Source organism: Monodon monoceros, unplaced genomic scaffold (assembly GCF_005190385.1).
Source record: "Monodon monoceros isolate NGI ecotype Baffin Bay Population unplaced genomic scaffold, NGI_Narwhal_1 Super_Scaffold_18, whole genome shotgun sequence".
Classification (NCBI taxonomy): domain Eukaryota; kingdom Metazoa; phylum Chordata; class Mammalia; order Artiodactyla; family Monodontidae; genus Monodon; species Monodon monoceros.
Genome location: NW_021703774.1, coordinates 81,383,714 through 81,403,017, shown reverse-complemented (window position 1 = coordinate 81,403,017; position 19,304 = coordinate 81,383,714). Strand labels below are relative to the sequence as shown.

The following is a 19,304-nucleotide window of genomic DNA, read 5'->3' as shown; positions in this document are numbered from 1 at the left end:
TATGTGGTTTGCGATTCCACCCCCAGACTCCCACAGCACGGTCACTTCCTTCTTTCTGCCCAGTCTAGTCACTCATTCCCCACTGAGCTGGCTTTCCTTACGGCCTCTGGCCCTGTTCTTGCCCCAGCATGACTTTTTTCAGGGCGCCGTTGTAGGAGCCTCCCGCAGGAGCTCTGTTCCCATGAAGATCCCACTGGTGACTCTCCAACCCCGCCACCATGAACGGGGTCTTGATCCCTCAAACGCCCATCGCTGTGGACTTTTGGAGCCTGCGCCGGGCTGGCTCCGCCCGGCTCTTCTTCTTGTCCCACATGCACTCGGACCACACCGTGGGTCTCTCTAGCACCTGGACCCGGCCCCTCTACTGCTCCCCAATCACCGCTTACCTCTTGCACCGTCACCGACAGGTATGGGCGGCTGGAGTCGGCCTCCGAGAGTTGGTCCCGGCAGCTGGGTGGGGACTTCTGATCTGTCACAGCCTTGGAGTCATAGAGTTGGGGCCAGGGAGACTGATTTTTACAAAAGCGAGAACCCAGAATGCATCTTTAGCCCAGAATAGGAGTGTGGTTTCTAACTGGCTGGCTTGGGATGTTTCAGTGATAAATTGGGGAGGACTTTTAGTCCAGCCAAGGAAATTGTTCCTACCTCTTCACATAAGCTAGGCCAGTGTTTCCCAAACTTGCCTCATCATAAGAATCCACCCAATGTGCTGAGTAAAATACAGATTCTCCAGCGCCTCCCTTCTCCCCCATCTGATTCAGTAGACATAGCTAGCACAGGTCGTGGAAATCTGGTTGGAATTTTTTTTAACAGGTGCCCCCCAAAGGATTATTATGATTTGGAAAGTTTGAGAATCGCTGACTAGACTTGTTTTCTGCACTCTTAATTTAAACTTGTACGAAGGGTGAGGTAGAGGGTGGGAAGAGGAAGGGAGGATTGTTTGGGAATCCCCATCACAGCTTCTGATCCAGGGAGGTATCAGGGAGGGGAGTCTGTGTTCCCTGGGATGACCAACTGTTTCCTCAGGTATCTAAGCAGTGGATCCGAGCCCTGGAGGTTGGTGAGAGCCATGTCCTGCCTCTAGATGAAGTTGGGCGAGAGACCATGACTGTAACCCTCATCGATGCCAATCACTGCCCTGGCTCTGTCATGTTTCTGTTTGAAGGATACTTTGGAACCATCCTCTACACAGGTGGGCTTCCGGAGGGGTCCTTTCCACTTTCCCAGCCTAGACACTACTTTTTTGTGTGTGTGGGGGCAAGCCCCGCGGTTTGCGGGATCTTAGTTCCCCAACCAGGGTGGAACCTGCCCCCTCAGCAGTGAAAGCGCGGGGTCCTAACCACTGGACCGCCAGGGAATTCCCAACACGACTTTTCTTGAGCATCTTTGACTTATAGTAGAAGTCTGGAGACCTCCTAGCTTCATGCCACATGAGCACAGTGACCCTTTCTCAACTGATTTCCCACTCTTTAAGAGTATGAACTTTGCAGAGAATCATGAAAAAACAGGAGCACGATGGAGACGTTTCCACAAAGAAGCTGTACTACATTCATCATTGCTAGACTCTAGTTTTTTCCAACAGGGCAGTAGGCAAATGCCCATTGTTGGAATTGGGAGAGGCTTGTCTTCTATACTTTTGTCTCTGACTGTCTGCCTCCCATATATTCTTCTTCCAGGGGATTTTAGGTATACACCGTCCATGCTGAAGGAGCCAGCCCTGAGACTGGGGAAACAGATCCATACCTTATACCTAGACAACACCAATTGCAACCCAGCCCTGGTTCTTCCTTCCCAAGAAGAAGCTGCCCGCCAGATTGTTGAGCTCATTCGAAAGCACCCACAACATAACATAAAGATTGGTGAGGGCTTTCCTTTCCTTTTTTTCTCACTCATGGAGCTAGTGAATCTAGGTTCTTTGGAGTGTCTCACATCTTTCAGGTCTTTGTGCAGATGTCCTTTTCTCCATGAAATCTACCCTGACCTTTTTATTTAAAATTACAATCTGCACTCCCACATTCCCAACTCCTGATCTCCTAAACCGATTCAACTTTTTCGTTTTTTCATAGCACTCATCAACTTCCCATATACTCCATATGTTTTAATATACTGTTGCTTATTGTTGATTGTCTATCTCCACTTTCTCTGACACACACACACACACACACACACACACACATTCCTTGAGGGTGTGGATGGAGGTGGGAAGAAGTCTTATGTGTTTGTGGAACAGAGAAGCAGCAGTATGACAGGTGCACAGTGGTTGAGGAGGCTGGAAAGGCTGGAGGGGCTGAAGTGCCTGTAAGCCATTTTGAACTTGATCCTAAATGCAACCACTGCTCTTAGGACAAAGAGCTATTGAAGGGTTTTAAGTGGAGAGGGACACTATTGCCCTTATCACCTTACAGTGTATTCCATAATTTACATATTTATTGTATTTAGCTTTTATTATCTGTCTCCCTGTGCTAGAATGTAAATTTCACAATAGACAGGCTCTTTGTTTCACTTATGGATATATCCCAGATGCCTAGGTTAATGTCTGATAGAGGCATTCGGTAAATATTTGTTAGCAAGTGAATGAAGTTTATCAGAATGTAGATATTCAGGTGAGTGTTGTTCTTGCAGTTAGATACATTGAAAACCCAGCTGTCTGCTTGTTCTAGTGACTCCACAACAGTACAAAACATTTTGGGCTTCTTGGAATTGCCTTTTGGGATAGTTTATGAAAATCCATTTTTATTTTTTAAAATGTAATAGATTTAGTTCCAAATGATTTTTTTGATTGTTTCCAAAATTGTAGTAAATCCACAAAAGGAAAAAAATTTGCCACCGTGATGAACATTTTAAAAGGATATGCCCCAACTCTGAAAGGAGTTTCAAAATAGGTTTAAACAAAGGCATTGAAAAAAAAAATTATGTACCTTCCAGAGTGACTAAGTTGATGGAGAGATTTTCCCTCTCAAGATTGCTTGACTACTCATGAAGAAATATCAGTGCTAACTATTCTTGGAGTTTTCAATGCAGAGTTTTCCCAGAGAAGCACAGCTGGCTAGTAGGGTACTGTAGTAGGGCTTGATTAATTTTGCAGATATACAATAATCCCCTACTGTGTGCCAAGTATTCTGATAGGCAGTGGGAATAGAAAAAAATGAATAAAATATGAGGGCTTACAGTCTAGTACTAAAGGGCCTAGAAGAGGTAAAATAAAAGGCGGAAGGATAGGGAGAGAGAAAAGAAAATCAGCTACCTTTGTGCCCAAAGAGTGAGATTTTGAACCATGATGAGGAATAAGGTGGATATAAAGGAAATATAGATTCTTTAAAGGCGTTCACAGTCTGGTTGTAGACTTGAAATACACCTTCAGAAAAGGTCTGAGAACAACTACTTAAACAACATCTCCCATATCTGTTACCATAACCATTACCCAAATTCAGGGCTCCATTTCTTTCTCTATACGTACTGTTTGGGCCTTCTAACTGGTACTTCTGCTTTCAGTATATTCTCATGCAGGTCTTTGAATAATACCACTGCCACTTTTTTTTCTAAAGCCCTGCTCTGATCCTATGAATCCTATAATTAGAATTAGCCATTTTCCTGCTTGCAACTCCTTAATGACTCACCTTCACTTACAGAATTAAAAACAAGCTCCCTAGCAGTACATACAAAGCCCCCTATTATATGGCCCTTGCTCACCTCTCTAGTGTCATTTCTTACCAGTTTCTTTGTACCTTAGTAACACTGAAACAACCTCTCTTAAAATGTTCTCTACCATCCCCTTCCCTTGCCAGATTAACTTGCACCCATCATTTAGGACTTATCTAAGTTGTCATTTTCAGGAAGCTGTCCCTAACTCTATCAACTGGTAGATGTTTTTCTGTGCCCTCATAATACTGTGTGCATGTCTGTAGCATGCATTGTTTCTGGGTCCCCAAATAGATTACACTCCTTGAGGACTGAGATTTTTGTTTGTTTTCACGGTGCCTAACACCTGATAGATGCTTTCCTTTGTTGAACTGAATGAATGAGTGGATTCTGTGCTAAACTTCTCCCTACCCCATCCTCCATATACCTCAGCTCAAATGCCACCTCCTTCCCGATAGACAGTCAGGGGGTAGTCCCATTAATTTTGTGTGTTTCTATTAAACATTTGGTTGACTTATTAGCTTCATCCTCTTCCTTCTCTTACTTTCCCCAATCCCTTGAACATTATTCAGGACTCTATAGCCTGGGAAAAGAGTCACTGCTGGAGCAGCTGGCCCTGGAGTTTCGGACCTGGGTGGTATTGAGTCCTCGGCGCCTGGAGTTGGTGCAGCTGCTGGGCCTGGCAGATGTGTTCACAGTGGAGGAGAAGGCTGGCCGCATCCATGCCGTGGACAACATGGAGATCTGCCATTCGGCTATGCTGCGTTGGAACCAGACCCACCCTACCATTGCTATCCTCCCCACCAGCCGGAAAATCTACCGTTCCCACCCCGATATCCACATCATCCCTTACTCTGACCATTCCTCCTACCCTGAGCTCCGTGCCTTTGTCGAAGCACTGAGGCCTTGCCAGGTGGTGCCCATTGTCAGGCGACAGCCCTGTAGGGACTACTTTCAGGACAGCCTGAGCCCCAGGCTCTCTGTGCCTCTGATTCCAGACTCTGTACAGCAATACATGAGTTCCTCCTCTAGAAATCCAAGTTTTCTCTGGCTATTGTTAGAAAGGAAGCTAAAGAGACTGAGAACCCAGGGTGTCGTGTTTGAATCCCTTGAGGAAAATGCTGATCACTCTCAAGCTGACAGGGACTTGAAGAAGACCAAGAATGAGAACCTTTCTGGGGAGCTTGAGAAGCAGCCCTCCCACCATCCTTTGAAGATCAAGAAGCAGCCGTTCCCGGACATCCGCAACAAAGAATGGGAGGGTGCAGTCCCTTCCTCCGAGTCCCAGAAGATGGTGACTGTATTGACTGCCCCCTCGGGTTTTTCAGTGCACTTAGGGTCTACAGATAAAGAATTTTCCTCTCCAGAAACTGGGGAGGAAATCAGTGTAGGGCCCTACTTGGTACCCAGGGGAGACAATGTGGGCTCAGCAGCCACAGGGAACCCGAGAGCCTGGATGGGCCAGGACTCTCCCCAGTCTCACAGCAGCAAGGCTGCCCCTCTTCTGGCCCCTGAGTACAGGGGCCTGGCAGTCAAATACCTTCTGACTCCAGTGAACTTTCTCCAGGTAGGGTTCTCTTCCAGGGGCTTTGACCAGCAAGTGGAAAAATACCATCAACTCTTGCTCAAGTACAGACAGGAGAGTACAGAATGACAGCCTTGTTTGATCCAACACTGCACTTTTTTTAAAAAATTCATCAAGAGTTGTTTATTTTCAAAGTTAGCACTCTTTGTATTTCTACCACTAACAAATGGGCAGTGCCACATCAACACTGCACTTTTTTTTGTGTGTGTGTGTGGTATGTGGGCCTCTCACTGTTGTGGCCTCTCCCGTTGCGGAGCACAGGCTCTGGACGCGCAGGCTCAATGGCCATGGCTCACGGGCCCAGCCGTTCCGTGGCATGTGTGATCTTCCTGGACCGGGGCACGAACCTGTGTCCCCTACTTTGGCAGGCAGACTCTCAACCACTGCGCCACCAGGGAAGCCCAACACTGCACTTTTGAAGATAGTGGCTGATGGCTTACTTGGGGCCTTACTTTTCTGTGGTACATGCCCACCCTGTAACAAGACTTCTCAAAGCATGTTCATTGGAATCCTAGTGTCTATGGAATCCTTAGTTCTATAATTGACTTGTGTTTAAGAAACACTTTACATTATAACCCCTTTACAGTATATGTGAGCACATTAAATGTTCTGGGAAGTCCTGCAGTAATTTAATCTGTTTAACTTTGTTTAACCCAGTATTTCTCCAAACTTTTTTTTTTTTTGGCTGTGTGGCATGCGGGATCTTAGTTCCCTGATCAGGGATCGAACCCGCACCCCCTGCAGTGGAAGCAGAGTCCTAACCACTCTGCAGACTTTGTGAACATGCAGTCCTCTTGTGTGGCTGCAGAAAGAGATAGAGTCTGATCAAAAAGGACCAGTTTATTCCCATTGTTTAGTGTGTCATATGTCATTCCCCATGTCCCCTTCTGTCTCTTCCTAGATAAAAGTCCCTAGGTAGTTCTGTTTTTTAATTTAGGAACTGTGGTGCAGGAGGATAAAGTGACCCAGGCAGCATGTTCCAATCCTGAAGGTCACTGATTTGCTATGACCCCATCCAAGTCACTTCCTGTCTCTGCCTCTGGGAGGGAACAGGAAGTGATGAAGATCCTTGAAAAACTGGAGAAAATTTCCACCTCTGCCTCCGTGAGAGTTTGCAGTTAGTGTCCCTGAGGACCTACCTGGAAGACAGCCAGCTGGGGGACTGGGCACCCCTCACCAAGGCAGTATCTGGAACCCAGCCAAACATTAGGCTTAGGGTAAGATGGGCCTCCCAGCTGCCTAGAGGCCCTGACTATTTGGCTGAAATAAGGTTACAAAAGATCAAATGTGCTGCCAGATAGTCTTGATTGTTCACACAGCTGGGATATTTGCTGTCCCCCTCCACCCAGTATCCCCCCCTTCCATCCTTGGGTTGAGTAGGGAGCTGGAGGACATAGCCTGTTTGTTTCAGTAACCAGGGCAGAGACGAAGGAGCCAGCTGGTGGAAGGGGTGAGGGTGTGCAGTTCTGCCCTGACCTTCTGCTCACAGCCTGACAAAATGCCAAACCAATAAGCAGGACAGCAGATACCACAGTCACGGGGCACAGGCATGTGGAGCTGGGCACATGGATAAAAACTGTTTCACAATGGAGCTTCAAGCCTTCACAATGAAGAAGCCTCTGATTCTTGTCCAGGGGGCTGGAAATTGTCTACTTCTGGAGGAAGATATGAAGAGTTTAGAAAGCAAAATAAGGCCTTTCTCTTGGGCAAGCTGTATACAGCTCTGTTTTGTCAGTGACCTTCACTGTAAGCCTCCCATGGGCCCACTAGGAGCCATAGCAGGTGAGGCATGTGGGGTAGCAGGAGACATGGGCACTGTCCTGGGCTTGAATCCAGCGTACCTGGGCAAATAGAGGTATCAGGCTTCCATAGCAGAGCCTCAGTTTCTCATCTGTAAACCAGGGACTCTCCTGATTGCTTTGGAGGTTAGAGAATTGGTAAAATTCCTAGCTCAGTGCCTATCACATGATGGATATTTTAAATATTGGTTCTCTCAGCCTCTGGTTCTTAAAAAAAAATTATTCTCTATATAAAATAAGAAACTTTGGAAGTCATACAAAATATAAATAAAAAATCAGAATTCCTCCATGTAGATCAATTGTTTTCTTCTAGTCTTTTTCTGTGCATGTAAATATATTAAATATATAATTTTTTTTCCAAATTGGGGTAATTATATAGTTTTATATCCTGCATTTTACTCTTAATATTTTAAGCATTTTCTCATATCATTAAATATTATTCAAAATGTCATTTTAATAGTTGTATAATACCCTATCATATGGGTATACCTTAATTAAAACTATTTGTTTTATTCAACATTTTGTGTGCTCTTTTTTTCACAATTACACATATTACAGTGGACATTCTTATGCATATATCATGGCATTTGTGTTTATTTTCTTGGAGTAAATTACTGGAAGTGGGATAACAGTTTTAAGTTTTTAAAATTTATTTTATTGAAGTATAGTTGATTTCCAGTGTTGTGTTAATCTCTACTGTACAGCAGAGCGATTCCGTTATACATATATATATACATTCTTTTCCATATTCTTTTCCATTATGGTTGAATATAGTCCCCTGTGCTATATAGTAGGACCTTGTTTATCCATTCTCTATATAATAGTTTGTATCTGCTAATCCCAACAGTCTTAAGTTCTTGATGCAAATTGTGCCCAGTGCCCTCCAGAAAGGTTTCCTTACTATCCTTTCTGCAGAAGAGGATAGCATTAAAATACCTTGAAGACTCATTAAGTTCAAATGGTGTCATTAGAATGGTACGTAGAAAATCATCTTGTGTGCTACATTAATATTTACTAAGCTGTGTGGGCAAGGCTTAGCCTGACTTCATCTGGGAGCCTCTAGCTGTCTCACTTCTGTGCTACTCGAAGGTGGCTGGGAGAGATAAGGTAGTCTTCAGTACAAGGGCCCCCAGATGGGAGTTATCTTCTAGCAACAAGGAAACCTGTCAACTCTTGGCACGTGCTGTGTCACACGTATTCCTATAGAATACCTTCCATATAGAAGTGGGATCTATATGAATTCAGAAGGGGGGGTGGGAGGTAGAAGCAAAGGGCTTTGAGGAATTTAGTTGTTGGTGGCATGTTTCTGTATTAATAATGGGAAGGGACTTCCCTGGTGGCGCAGTGGTTAAGAATCCGCCTGCCAATGCAGGAGACATGGGTTCGATCCCTTGTCCAGGAAGATCCCCCATGCCGCGGAGGATCCCACATGCCGCGGGGCAACTAAACCCGTGCGCCACAACTACTGAGCCTGCGCTCTAGAGCCCACGAGCCATAACTACTGAGCCCACATGCCACAACTACTGAAGCCCGCACTCCTAGAGCCCGTGCTCTGCAACGAGAAGCCACTGCAATGAGAAGCCTGCACACCACGACGAAGAGTAGCCCCCACTCACCGCAACTAGAGAAAGCCCACGCATAGCAACGAAGACCCAATGCAGCCATAAATAAATAAATAAATAAAATTTTTAAAAAAAGAAATAATGGGAAGATTTCATACTATTCTAAATTAAATTTGTCTGGCTTATAATAGAGATTGGCAGTTGTCTTATTTGTTTCATTTCTCAACACTCCCTCATATAAACATGGTGCTTTGCTACATCTTTAAGAAGCCAATTTAATTTATTTTTAGAATTTAAGGATGACCCCATAGATCTATGAAGATCTTGCAATGAAGCTTGAAGTTACTGGGAGACAAGAAGTTCCCTAGAGATCAATTAGTTATTTGCTTCATGATCTGTGGGAAAACTTGTACTTTTCCACAAGGAGACTGAAAGTGATTTAAGTCCCTTTAGGGAAGAAAATCTGCCTGACTGGCCTTGGGGAACCATCTCTTACTCCTGACCCAGACTACCCTTTGTGGTAGGAAATAGAAGATAAGTGAGTCCACTTGTTCAAGAAAAGGGATTTAGACCTGGGTTCTCTATCTCAAGTCCACCCCCAGGGAGACAGTTCTCTCTGCATTCTTGGAGTGGTTCATAAGCAGGAGAAATTCCATCTGGAGGTCCATTTAAAAGAAAAATTATTTTACTGAACTATAACTGATTTTCAATGTTGTGTGAATTTCTACTGTAGAGCAAAGTGGTTCAGTTATACATATATATGTACATATATGTGTGTATATATATACACATATATATATATACATTCTTTTTCATATTCTTTTCCATTATGGTTTATCACAGGATATTGAATATAGTTCCCTGTATGTGCACATATTTCCGATGCTATCACTAGTGAGTAACTGTCAGTCCGTAACCTGTTCCCACCTCTCACCCTCTCTAACCACCACCACCACAAGCTGTTTTGTCTTGGGTTCATGGCACTTCTCCCTTTCTCTTCCGTAAGATATCCCATCTACATCACTACAGAATGATTCTGCTTGCCCTTATTAGTATCTGTATCTACAGCTGCCCGTGGGGGATTCTCATCCTCAGAATGGTTAAGCTTGTCTTTATTTTGGCCACAATGCTTTTATTTAGATACACCCTTCCACCTTGACTATCTCATTCCTGGGTAACTTTCTCTTCTTTGACCACATCCTGGACCCACCAGATCACAGAAAGCTCCCAGATTCTTGGGCTTGGTTCTTTCCCTAAACGGATAGCTTATTGAATCATCTTTCAATCACACAGAACTTCTGGTTAGCATTGGGTTAGTGTTTCCCTTGCAGTATCCACATATTTAAACCACTATTGTATTAGGGCTATCTAACCAGTCCTAACTCCTCCCATCAATTTATAATAACTTTGGGGAGTGGAGGATGAAGTCTGTCTCCAGTGCTACAACCCCATCCTTAATGTGCTCACTGAAAGGTGTGCTTCTAAGAAGCCAAGAAAATTGGGTCAGGCTCACTCACCCTACTAACCAGGCTCTGTAGAAACAAAGCATGAGGGTGAGACCAGACGCCTGGTGCTTAGGAAGTTGGGAATATAAGGTTTGGAGAAAACCTGCTAAAAGGTCTGAGCACCCAAAATTCCAAAATTGCAAGCAGGGGTTCCCCTGCCAGCCAACAATGCTCTAATACCAGTTGGGTGTCCTATAATTCAACTCAGTTATGACACTATCTACTCGGAGAGGACATCAGATCTCACAGACTAAGGCTTCAGTGTCACAAGCCTGCCCCCGCCACCACTTGAGATGCCCATCACAAGTCCAGGTTATCATCTGTGCTTCTGACTGATCACTATAGATTGGAGGTTTCAATGACCCCCTCTTTGGGTTTGATTAATTTGCTAGAGCAACTCACAGAACTCAGAGAAACATTTTACTCACTAGATCATCAGTTTATTATAAAAGGATGTAACTCAGGAACAGCCAGATGGAAGCGATGCATAGGGCAAAGGATGTGGGAAAGGGCCAGGAGTTTCCACCTTCTCTGAGTGCCACTCTCCCCATATCTCCACCTGTTCACTTCCTCCTTCAGAACTCTGTCTTCATCCTGGATGACTTCAACATTCTGGCCTCTCAGTTTCTTTGACCTCCTCATCTCCAAAGACCTTATTTCCCTCTCTCTACCTTACCACCCTGTCATTATCATAAGTTGTACTACATCTGAAATCTCAAATTTAAACCCTCTTTTCTCCCAGCTTATCTGTTCAAGTACCCTCATTGCCAATGTTTTACTGTTCATAAGCTCTCTCTGAGCTTCACTTCCTACCTTGACTGGACTGTATGCTACAATCCATCAATATAATATCACTCCCTTGCTCTCTTTCACTCAAACTTACCTCGAAAAACTTCAATTCTGGATAAATCATAATATCTATCTACTCTTTGCCTGCACTAGAGCAGCTAGATGTTGCTGGAGAAATCATTCAACCAGGCTGACTGGTTTCATTTTAAAGTCATGATCTCATACACCAGAATGGCGTTCCATACTGCTGAGTAACCCTATTATGTGTCTCTAGTAAGCTTGGTTTCCTATTCTCCCTTTCCTGTTTCTTTCCCCTCCTACCCACACTACCATCTGTCAGTATATCCTGTTGACTGTACCTTGAAACATATCCTGAATCTTATTTCTTTTCACCATCTTCACCGCTATCACCCTTGTCCAAGCAACCTTTGTCTCTTGTCCGAGTTCTTCAGTAGCCTCTTAAATGTTCTCCCTGCTTCCAACACTGCCCCCCTCCTCTCCAAATACACAAGTAGAGTCCCCACAGCAGCCATGACATAAATCATAGCATGTTACTTCTCGGCTCAAATCCTCCGATGGTTTTCCAGCTCACTCAGAATAAAAACCAAAGTTCTCCTGGTGGTCTGAATGGTGCCCACCATCTGCCGGTTCCTCTCCTCCTCGTCTCCCACACTTCATTGACTCTGCTCCTGGCACACTGACCTCCTTGCAGTTACTGCAATGTGCCCGGTAAGCACTCACCTCACTTCTTCCCTCTCCCTACCATCTTTTCCACCCAGGATACCCACATGGCTCCCTCACCTCCTTCAAGGTTTTGCTCAGTGAGGCTATTCCTGGTCATCATATTTAAAATTACAACCACCTTGCCTGCCACTCCCTCTTTCCCTGACTTGCTTTTTCTCCATAGAGCACTTCACATATGATATCATTTACCTATTGAGGTTAGTGTGTGCCTCACTGTACTAGAATGTAAACTCCAGGACTCTTTTTTTTTTATGTCTGTTTTGTTCACTATTTCATCCCTACTGTCTAGAACACATAGCACGTTCTTAATGATAAACATCGGGTGAATGAATAAATGAATCAATCTGAAGGAATGGATGGATTGCACATCCTTTAGGCAATCCTTCCTCAGTAAATACTATTTCTCTCCAAGAGGGAATAAAGCAGAGCTCATAGCCCTCAGGGGGCTGGCAACCATTGAATGCTTAGTTCGGCAGATACTGTATAAATATTATCTCTATAACTGGCAACTACCCTATGTGAAAACTAGTGTCCATAAATCCCTTCATTCATTTGTTCATTCAACAAATATTTATTGAATGCCTACTATGTGCCAGGCATGTGTTCCAGACATTGAGGATATAAAACAGTGAACAAGACAGAAAATGTCCTGCCCACATGGAACCGAAATTCTAAAATAGAGAGACAGGCAGTATACATGAATAAATATCAGTTAGTGACACTTGTTAAGAAGAAAATAAGACTGGCTAATGGGGGTAAAGTGCAGTTCAGATAAAGGTCAAGGAAGTGTCCCTGTGGAATAGAACAGAAACAGACTCACAGACATAGAAAACAAACATGTTTAACAAAGGGGAAATAGAGGGGGGGAAGGGATAAATTAGGAGTATGGAATTAACAGATATAAACTACTATACATAAAATAGATAAGCATCAAGGATTTCCGTATATCACAGGGAACTATATTCAATATCTTGTAACAACCTATAATAGAAGATAATCTGAAAAAAAATATATATATATAACCTAATCACTTTGCTGTACACCTGAAAACTAACACAGTATTGTAAATCAACTACACTTCAATTAAAAAAAATATTATCACCCAATGAGGGACAGAGACATTCATCTAACTTTGGGTGTGATACCCTGAGAAGAACGCAGTGTCATTATTCTGGCCGGAAATGGATAACTTGAACCTAGTAATGAAGAAACACGAGATAAACATAAATGACAAACCTAAAATGAGGAGCATTGTGTTATTTTAAAGAAGGATTCTGTATTCTTCAAAAATATCAAAGACAAAGAAAGGCTAAGGATCTCTTTCAGATTAACAGAGACTGAAGAGACTGACAATTAAGTGGAATATTTGATTCTAAACTGGATCTTGTGCTGGAAGAGGAAAAGATGGTAAGAAAGACATTATTCGATTGACAAATTTGGAATACAGATGGTAGATGAGATAAAAGTATTTTATCAATGTTAAGTTTCCTGGAATTGATAATTGTATGTATTGTGTCTGTAAAAGAATGTATTTATTCTTAGGACATTCAAATATTAAGGGATAAAGGGGCATGACGTATGCGATTTACTTGCAAATGGTCAGATAAAAACGTGTGTGTAATCTATTTGGCTGAGAATGCAAATGTTAAAGCAACAGGCTCAAAATGTTAATAAGTAAATCTGAGTAAAGGGTATATGGGTGCTCCTTTTACTATTCTTGCAACTTTTCTATGAGTGTGAAATCTTTTCCAAATAAAAAGTTTCCTGGAGTCTAGATTTGAAAAATCATTGAGGATTCTCTCTTGTTGATTCAAAGGATTTGCCCACGTTCTGCCTCCTATTCTTTACTTCAGGCCTTCACTCTCATCTGGTTTTCCCAGTTTTAGAACTGTTGGCTTCTACTTGAATTCTCTTTTTCTTCTGGGTCTCTTGGATTTACTACTTGTTTGGATAGTTTGCCTAGCTTTCGGACTCAATTTCTCTCAAGACACAGCCTTTTGGTCAGCTTCTCCTACTTGGCCTTAAACACTGCAGCTCCTCAGTGACTTCTAGTCTACAACGCTGAATCTAGGCCCTAGAGGGATATCACACCCTAGATGACACATCAGTGCTTCCAACTGGCAACAGCTCCATCTCCCTCTCCAGCTGCCCCGACTTTGGGAGGAAATAGTTCACATATCTTCTCCCTTCTCTCCATGCTCCCTGCTTGATCAAACCCTCATCACAGTTTTCTAATTAGACTCTCTTTGTCCAGTCTTTGCCCACTCCAGCCTGCCATCCTCCTCACTGCTACCAGTTCTCTCTTTAAAGCACAGATTCCTTCATATTACCTGTCTGATTAAACCTCCACTAGCTCCGCATTGCCTTTCAAAATCTGACTCGGCCTACCTTACTGTTTCCATATTCTGCCACTTCTCTGCTGAGCTGTATGCTCCTTCAGGGCACAGACCATACCCTTTGCTTCTTTGTTATCTTTAATTCTAACACAGTATCTGGCATACAGAAGATACTCAATAGATACTTGCTGAATTGACAAATGAACTCTAGTTACACTAAACTCTGAAATTTCTTTGAGCGTACCATGTTTAAACATCACCTTCTCTGAAGATCTTCCCTGACTCTGTCATTCAAATCTTAGATATATGTCCCCATGCATTTTTTTTTCCTCACTAGACTGTACTGTAAGCTTTCTGAGGGAAAAGATCATGACTTATTCATCTTGCATCTGACTCAATGTGTAGGAGAGTACCTGGCATCAAGTAGGGAGAGTTTGTTGGATGGATATACGAATACTGGAGAGAGGAAAATACTAGATTTTAAGAAGGTCTCAATGTAGTGAGACAGACTGAGGAAATGACCAAAGAACAATGAAAATAGAGATCAACAAGTATAAATAAATAAGGTACAAGAAGTAAATGAAGTAGTCAAATGATGATGCAGAACTGAATAACCAGAATCAAGTGGGAGTCAAAGAGGAAAGTCTTCCTAAAGGCAAATTTTGAGATGTGTTTGAAAAGAGGAAAGGGACATAATGTGGAAGAGTAGGAGCTTAGAGGCCTGTCATGGAGTTGGGTTGAACCAAGGCATGGTAAGCAATTAATGTTTTGGAAGCCTGCTTTTCAAGCAGGATCTGTTCTACCCCAGAGCTCAAGTTCTGCCTTTTTCCTGGCTCCCCAAGCAGGCATGTTCACCAACTCTCCATGTCTTGAGGTTTCCCAGGGCAGTCCATCGTAGGACTTTATGTTCTCTAAGTTTCTGTGAAAATAAGCAAACAAACCTGCCCTGTGGGATTGAATACTCTTGCTAACCCTGGTCTTCTAGGGAAATAAAGTTCCCTGTTCCCAACAAAAGAGAACTGCTCCCAATGCTGTTAAGCCAGGAGAGAAACCCAAAGGTAGCATAACCACTTTAGCACATCTTCACAAAAATTATCTCTTCCATCCAAAGAGGTCAAGGATGTATAATGAATGACATCTGAGAAATATAACCTGATAGCAGAATCTTGTCTTAGCCACATCTGCCCTCTCCTTAAAGCGTATATGCAAATAAATACCCATGGTGCTGCACAGCCACTTTCTAGGGCACAGATCCTTGTCGCCTCCAGCACTTGCGGGATGGAAAAAAATATACTACCATCTCCCTACAAATGTCCCACACTTTAGGAATCAGCAAGAGGTGTATCTGAAGTTTTCCAGAATTTCTTGGCCCAGGGAGATGGCAACTGTCTTTCTATTAGGATAACCTAGTTTTCACGCAGTGTTTATTTTTCCAGAGTGTTGTGTGCCCAACGCATTCCGTTTCCTGAATACCCGGTTTTGCTATCTCCTGGTAGAGGAGAGAAAATTATGTATTAGCTCACTGCAGGTTTTGAGGGGGTTGGGTTCAGAGCACAGCTATTTTTTCTCACCTCCTAATGCAAACCCAGGTTCCCAAGGAGGCAAGGGAAGAGCCCGCTCAGGGGCTCCTCATGTGTGTGGAGGCTACGGATCCTATACACCGCTGTCAAGCAGCTAGAACGTCGCTAGGTTGCAACGATACATCAAAGCCTAAACTGAGGTAATTCCTCACCAGCAGGGGGCTTCCTCGGTAAGCACTGCCTCCCCGCGCGCTGTCCAATCTCTGGGGGTGTCACGCTAGGCGGTGGTGATGTCACACTGGCGGGGATGACATTTTAAAGCTGGACCGCCACACCGCCACCAAGCACCTTTAAATCACCGCGGAGTCGGCCGTGAGGAGGGGGCGGGGAGCCGATCCCCGCACTCGATCCACGCTGGCTCCCCACGGAGGCCCACCCACTCCCACTCCCACTCCCCTCCCCCTCCCACCAGTACTATGAAGTCATCCTAACCCGCCAGCTCTCCGACACTTCCGCCTCAGTAGGTGTCATGGCGCGGGGCTGGGGACTAGTTCCCGCGAGGAGGGGCCGGCCGGATGGGGGCGGCCGCTCGGCGCTCAGCTCGTCGAGTCTGGCGACAACGGCGGCTGCGGAGCCAGGGGCCCGGCGGTGGCCCCGGACGGCAGCGGGAGGCTGAGGCGGGAGCGCGCGGTGCAGAGGCGGCGGCGGCGGCGAGAGGCCGGGCGGCGGAGCTGGGGGGAGGCTGAGGGGGCTCCCCCCGTGGGACGGGCGCGGGGACGGCTCCGGGGGGCGGGGGCCGGGGCCCGGGCCGGCTCGCGCGGGGGGTATGATGACCCGGCGGCGGGGCCCCGGATCTCGTCTCCTCCGCCGCCTCCTCACTGCAGCCCCAGCTCGCGGCTGAGAACCAGACACACCGGCGGTGAGTCGAGGCGGGGGGGGCAGTGGCCTTGGCAGGGAGCGATCTCCCATCGGCTTCCCGCGGCGGGGCCGGGCCGGCCGCGGGCTCTCCTGGGCGCCCGGCCTGCGGGGGGAGCCTCCCTCAGCGGCCCCCACCCGGGACCAGGCGCCGAGCCCTGCGACCCGGCCGGTGACGGCCGCGGAGGGGTTAGCGTTCCCAGGAAAGTGGGGAGGCTGCGGGCTTGTTTTCGGGGCAACTCCCCCGTGTCCTGCCACTTCTCTCCCGGGCGTGTTGTTGTCCTCAGATGACAGGGGACCGCCTGGCGTTTTCTCACCCGGCCGGTTTTTTCTCGGCTGTCGTGGCCGGTTCCCAGTATGTGGCTTGTGCGTGTGAATTTCACAGCTTTGCTTAGTGCCGTGTTTGGGGTTATTTGTGCTGTTGGGGACCAGGAAGCGGTGTCTGGAACGGACGGCCGCGGAGATGTGGGTGTGGGAGTCCTCCTATCCTCTCCACTGCTGTTATTTAATCGTTAGGTTGGTAAATTGTAATGATGGTGGAGACTGCGTGGGACCGGCCCATCTAATGTATATCTATGCAAGGCAGATCTAGATGTCTGGCTCAAAGGGAAACTTCTGCTGTTTGACGCCACTTTCCCAAAGCTTTCGTTTAAAAAAAAAAAAAAAAAAAAAAAAGGGAGGGGGGCGGGGAAACAACCAAAACTCTTGGTAAGGCCCCCCGCTGTTCACAGGTCTGTGGGAAAGAGGCCGTTTTTTGTGCCTAGCAACCAAGACCTGGGGCTCGGTCTCCAAGAGCGCTGGTCTAACCTCCAATTTGTTGTGGTGACAAACCGTGAGCTCTGGCCTGTGTTTACGCTCGGCGCGCTTTCTTTCCTGTTTAGGTGGGGGAAGGGAGGAGGGGCTAGAGGAGGGGAAAAAAAAAACCACCCCAAACTCCAGTGTCTTTCCTCCACTTAACCCCCTGACTCAGTTGTAGATACTCTTTGAGGCAGCCCTAGATGCTTTTTCTTAGTGACACTTCGGGAATTTTCAGTCATTGCATCAAAATATTAATTTCAGCTGTAGACTCTTCTGCCCAATCTGTCCTTTATCTTGTTTCCTGGTAACTGATGAAAACAGCAGCATGGCTTCCTTCTTCCGATGAAGTGGGGTTTAAATTAAGTGGCTGATGCCCTCAGTAGAACCTACAGTTTTGCTCTTGTTTGTGTAAAGCTATTTTTGATTCCTGGTCTGTAGTGGGTTCTTTTTTTTTTTTTTTTTTTTAAGATTATAGAGAATGCAAATCTTTACCAGCTCTTTTTCATATGCAGGTCTAAAGCTTTCTGTAAAACATCTAAAAATCTACTAACAAGTCATATAATAGTTGTTAATTCAGCTGGTGATTTTGGAGATACCTGTAATCATCTCAGGGTTCTGTGTTATAAAACTGGTACGATGGTATGATGAAAGATATCACTGACTTTAAGATACTGTTCCAGGCCTGAAGGATATTTTGGTAAAGTACTTGTGGCTGGAACTGGAGGCAGCCACGCCAGTAAAACATCTTACTAGTAGAATGGTGAATGAGATGTTGTAAATATACTGAGTCTGATTAGTAAGTAGGACTTTTGCTGGTGATATCTTCATGAATAGTTTATCCTATCTTTGGGCATTGTAGTTTTATGGATTGCAGAGCAAGTTGATTGGTAACTTGAGATTGAAAACCAAGCCAAAACTCTCTCCTAAAAGAAAAAAAGATAATCTCAACATTCACAATTCTCTGGAAAATAGACTTCTTTTATTCTCTGGTTTTGTTTTCATAAGCACAGCTTAGTCAGTGGTTGTGTTGGTAGAAATCAGTGAGCCAAAACTGCCTTATAAACTTCTTACAGTTGGAACTTGTGCAGTTTGTTGTTAGTTATATATCGTAACTGGTTCTTTTGTAATTTGAAGTAATTTTGCAAACATGAACTTCCTGATTGGCCCTTTTATTTTCATTTTCATGACTATATAAAGCAATCCATTTTTTAAAAAGTTACAGTTATTAATTTTTCCCCAGTTTCTTCCCTTAAATGTTATGCCATTCTGAACACAAGTCATCAAAATAATTTTTCTCTCAAGTACCACTTCAACAATCACTGATTTGCTTTTCGCTTCTTTTTTTGTTTTTTAGTTTTTGTTCCTAATCTCCCATCTCCCTAAATGCCTTACGTATTTTTGTAGAGCATAATTTGGCACTTAAAAAATTTTACATCCTGTTTTTATATATATATTTTTTGTGTCATATCACCTAAGCAACATTTAAGTTCTTTGAAGATAGGGAAACTTAGGTGTATTTCTTTTGGATTCTTTAAGAGCACCTTGTACAGTGCTTTCCCACCATACTTAATGAAAAAGAATCAGAAAACCTGAATTCTTTGCCAGCATTACTACTCATTAGCTCTGTGTAAAACTTGTTTGGCTTTCTTGGGTCTACTTTTTCTCATCTTGGAATTACAGGGTTTTAGAAAGTCTTTTAAGGTCCATTTTAGCCGTAAGAATCCCTGTACTTTTTTTGCCAGTGTCTTCTGCTCCAATCAAATGCATTACTCTAAATGGTTTTTCATTTTTCCATATCCCCTGGCATACTGGCAAAAGTTATCTCATTCATCTAAGACCTTCTACCTTCCATCTGCCAAACTGTCATTACCTTAGTTGAGTCCTGTTTTCCTTAGGCCTTTTCTGGCTGATCTAAACAGGGTTCTATCTTAGTGTTTATGTTTCATATTGATTTGCTAATTTGTCATTTTTCTTATGATTGAAACTCCGAGGTATAGTTTTCTTTATTCTAAACTTTATAGACCTTATAGACTGTCCTGTGCACATACTAAGATAGTGCCATTTTACCAAATACAAAAAACACTTTTCTTTTGTTCTGTTGCTATAGATTCT

General features: G+C 44.3%; 3 protein-coding genes across 5 annotated transcripts in view; 2 read left to right on the top strand and 1 right to left on the bottom strand.

Moving 5' to 3' along the window:
• Positions 1–35: 35 nt before the first annotated feature.
• Positions 36–5,841, top strand: DCLRE1B (DNA cross-link repair 1B). The gene is made up of 4 exons (XM_029229589.1): positions 36–407; positions 1,027–1,192; positions 1,677–1,859; positions 4,212–5,841. The coding sequence occupies exons 1-4, from the start codon at positions 219–221 to the stop codon at positions 5,291–5,293; spliced, it is 1,620 nt and encodes a 539-aa protein (XP_029085422.1). The 5' UTR covers positions 36–218; the 3' UTR covers positions 5,294–5,841.
• A 10,112-nt stretch (positions 5,842–15,953) lies between these two features.
• LOC114897908 (basic proline-rich protein-like) lies at positions 15,954–17,431 on the bottom strand. Its single transcript, XM_029226965.1, has 2 exons — positions 17,361–17,431; positions 15,954–16,836 (listed from the first exon to the last, which is right to left on the bottom strand). Exons 1-2 carry the CDS (start codon positions 17,429–17,431, stop codon positions 15,954–15,956), a joined length of 954 nt encoding a protein of 317 aa, XP_029082798.1.
• The window catches only part of HIPK1 (homeodomain interacting protein kinase 1), a 47,306-nt gene continuing 44,271 nt past the window's right edge, over positions 16,270–19,304 (top strand). For all 3 annotated transcript variants that reach the window (XM_029228479.1, XM_029228478.1, XM_029228477.1), the window contains exon 1: positions 16,270–16,398. The gene's annotated coding sequence lies outside the window, so the exon portion shown is untranslated. The remainder of the gene's footprint in view (positions 16,399–19,304) is intronic.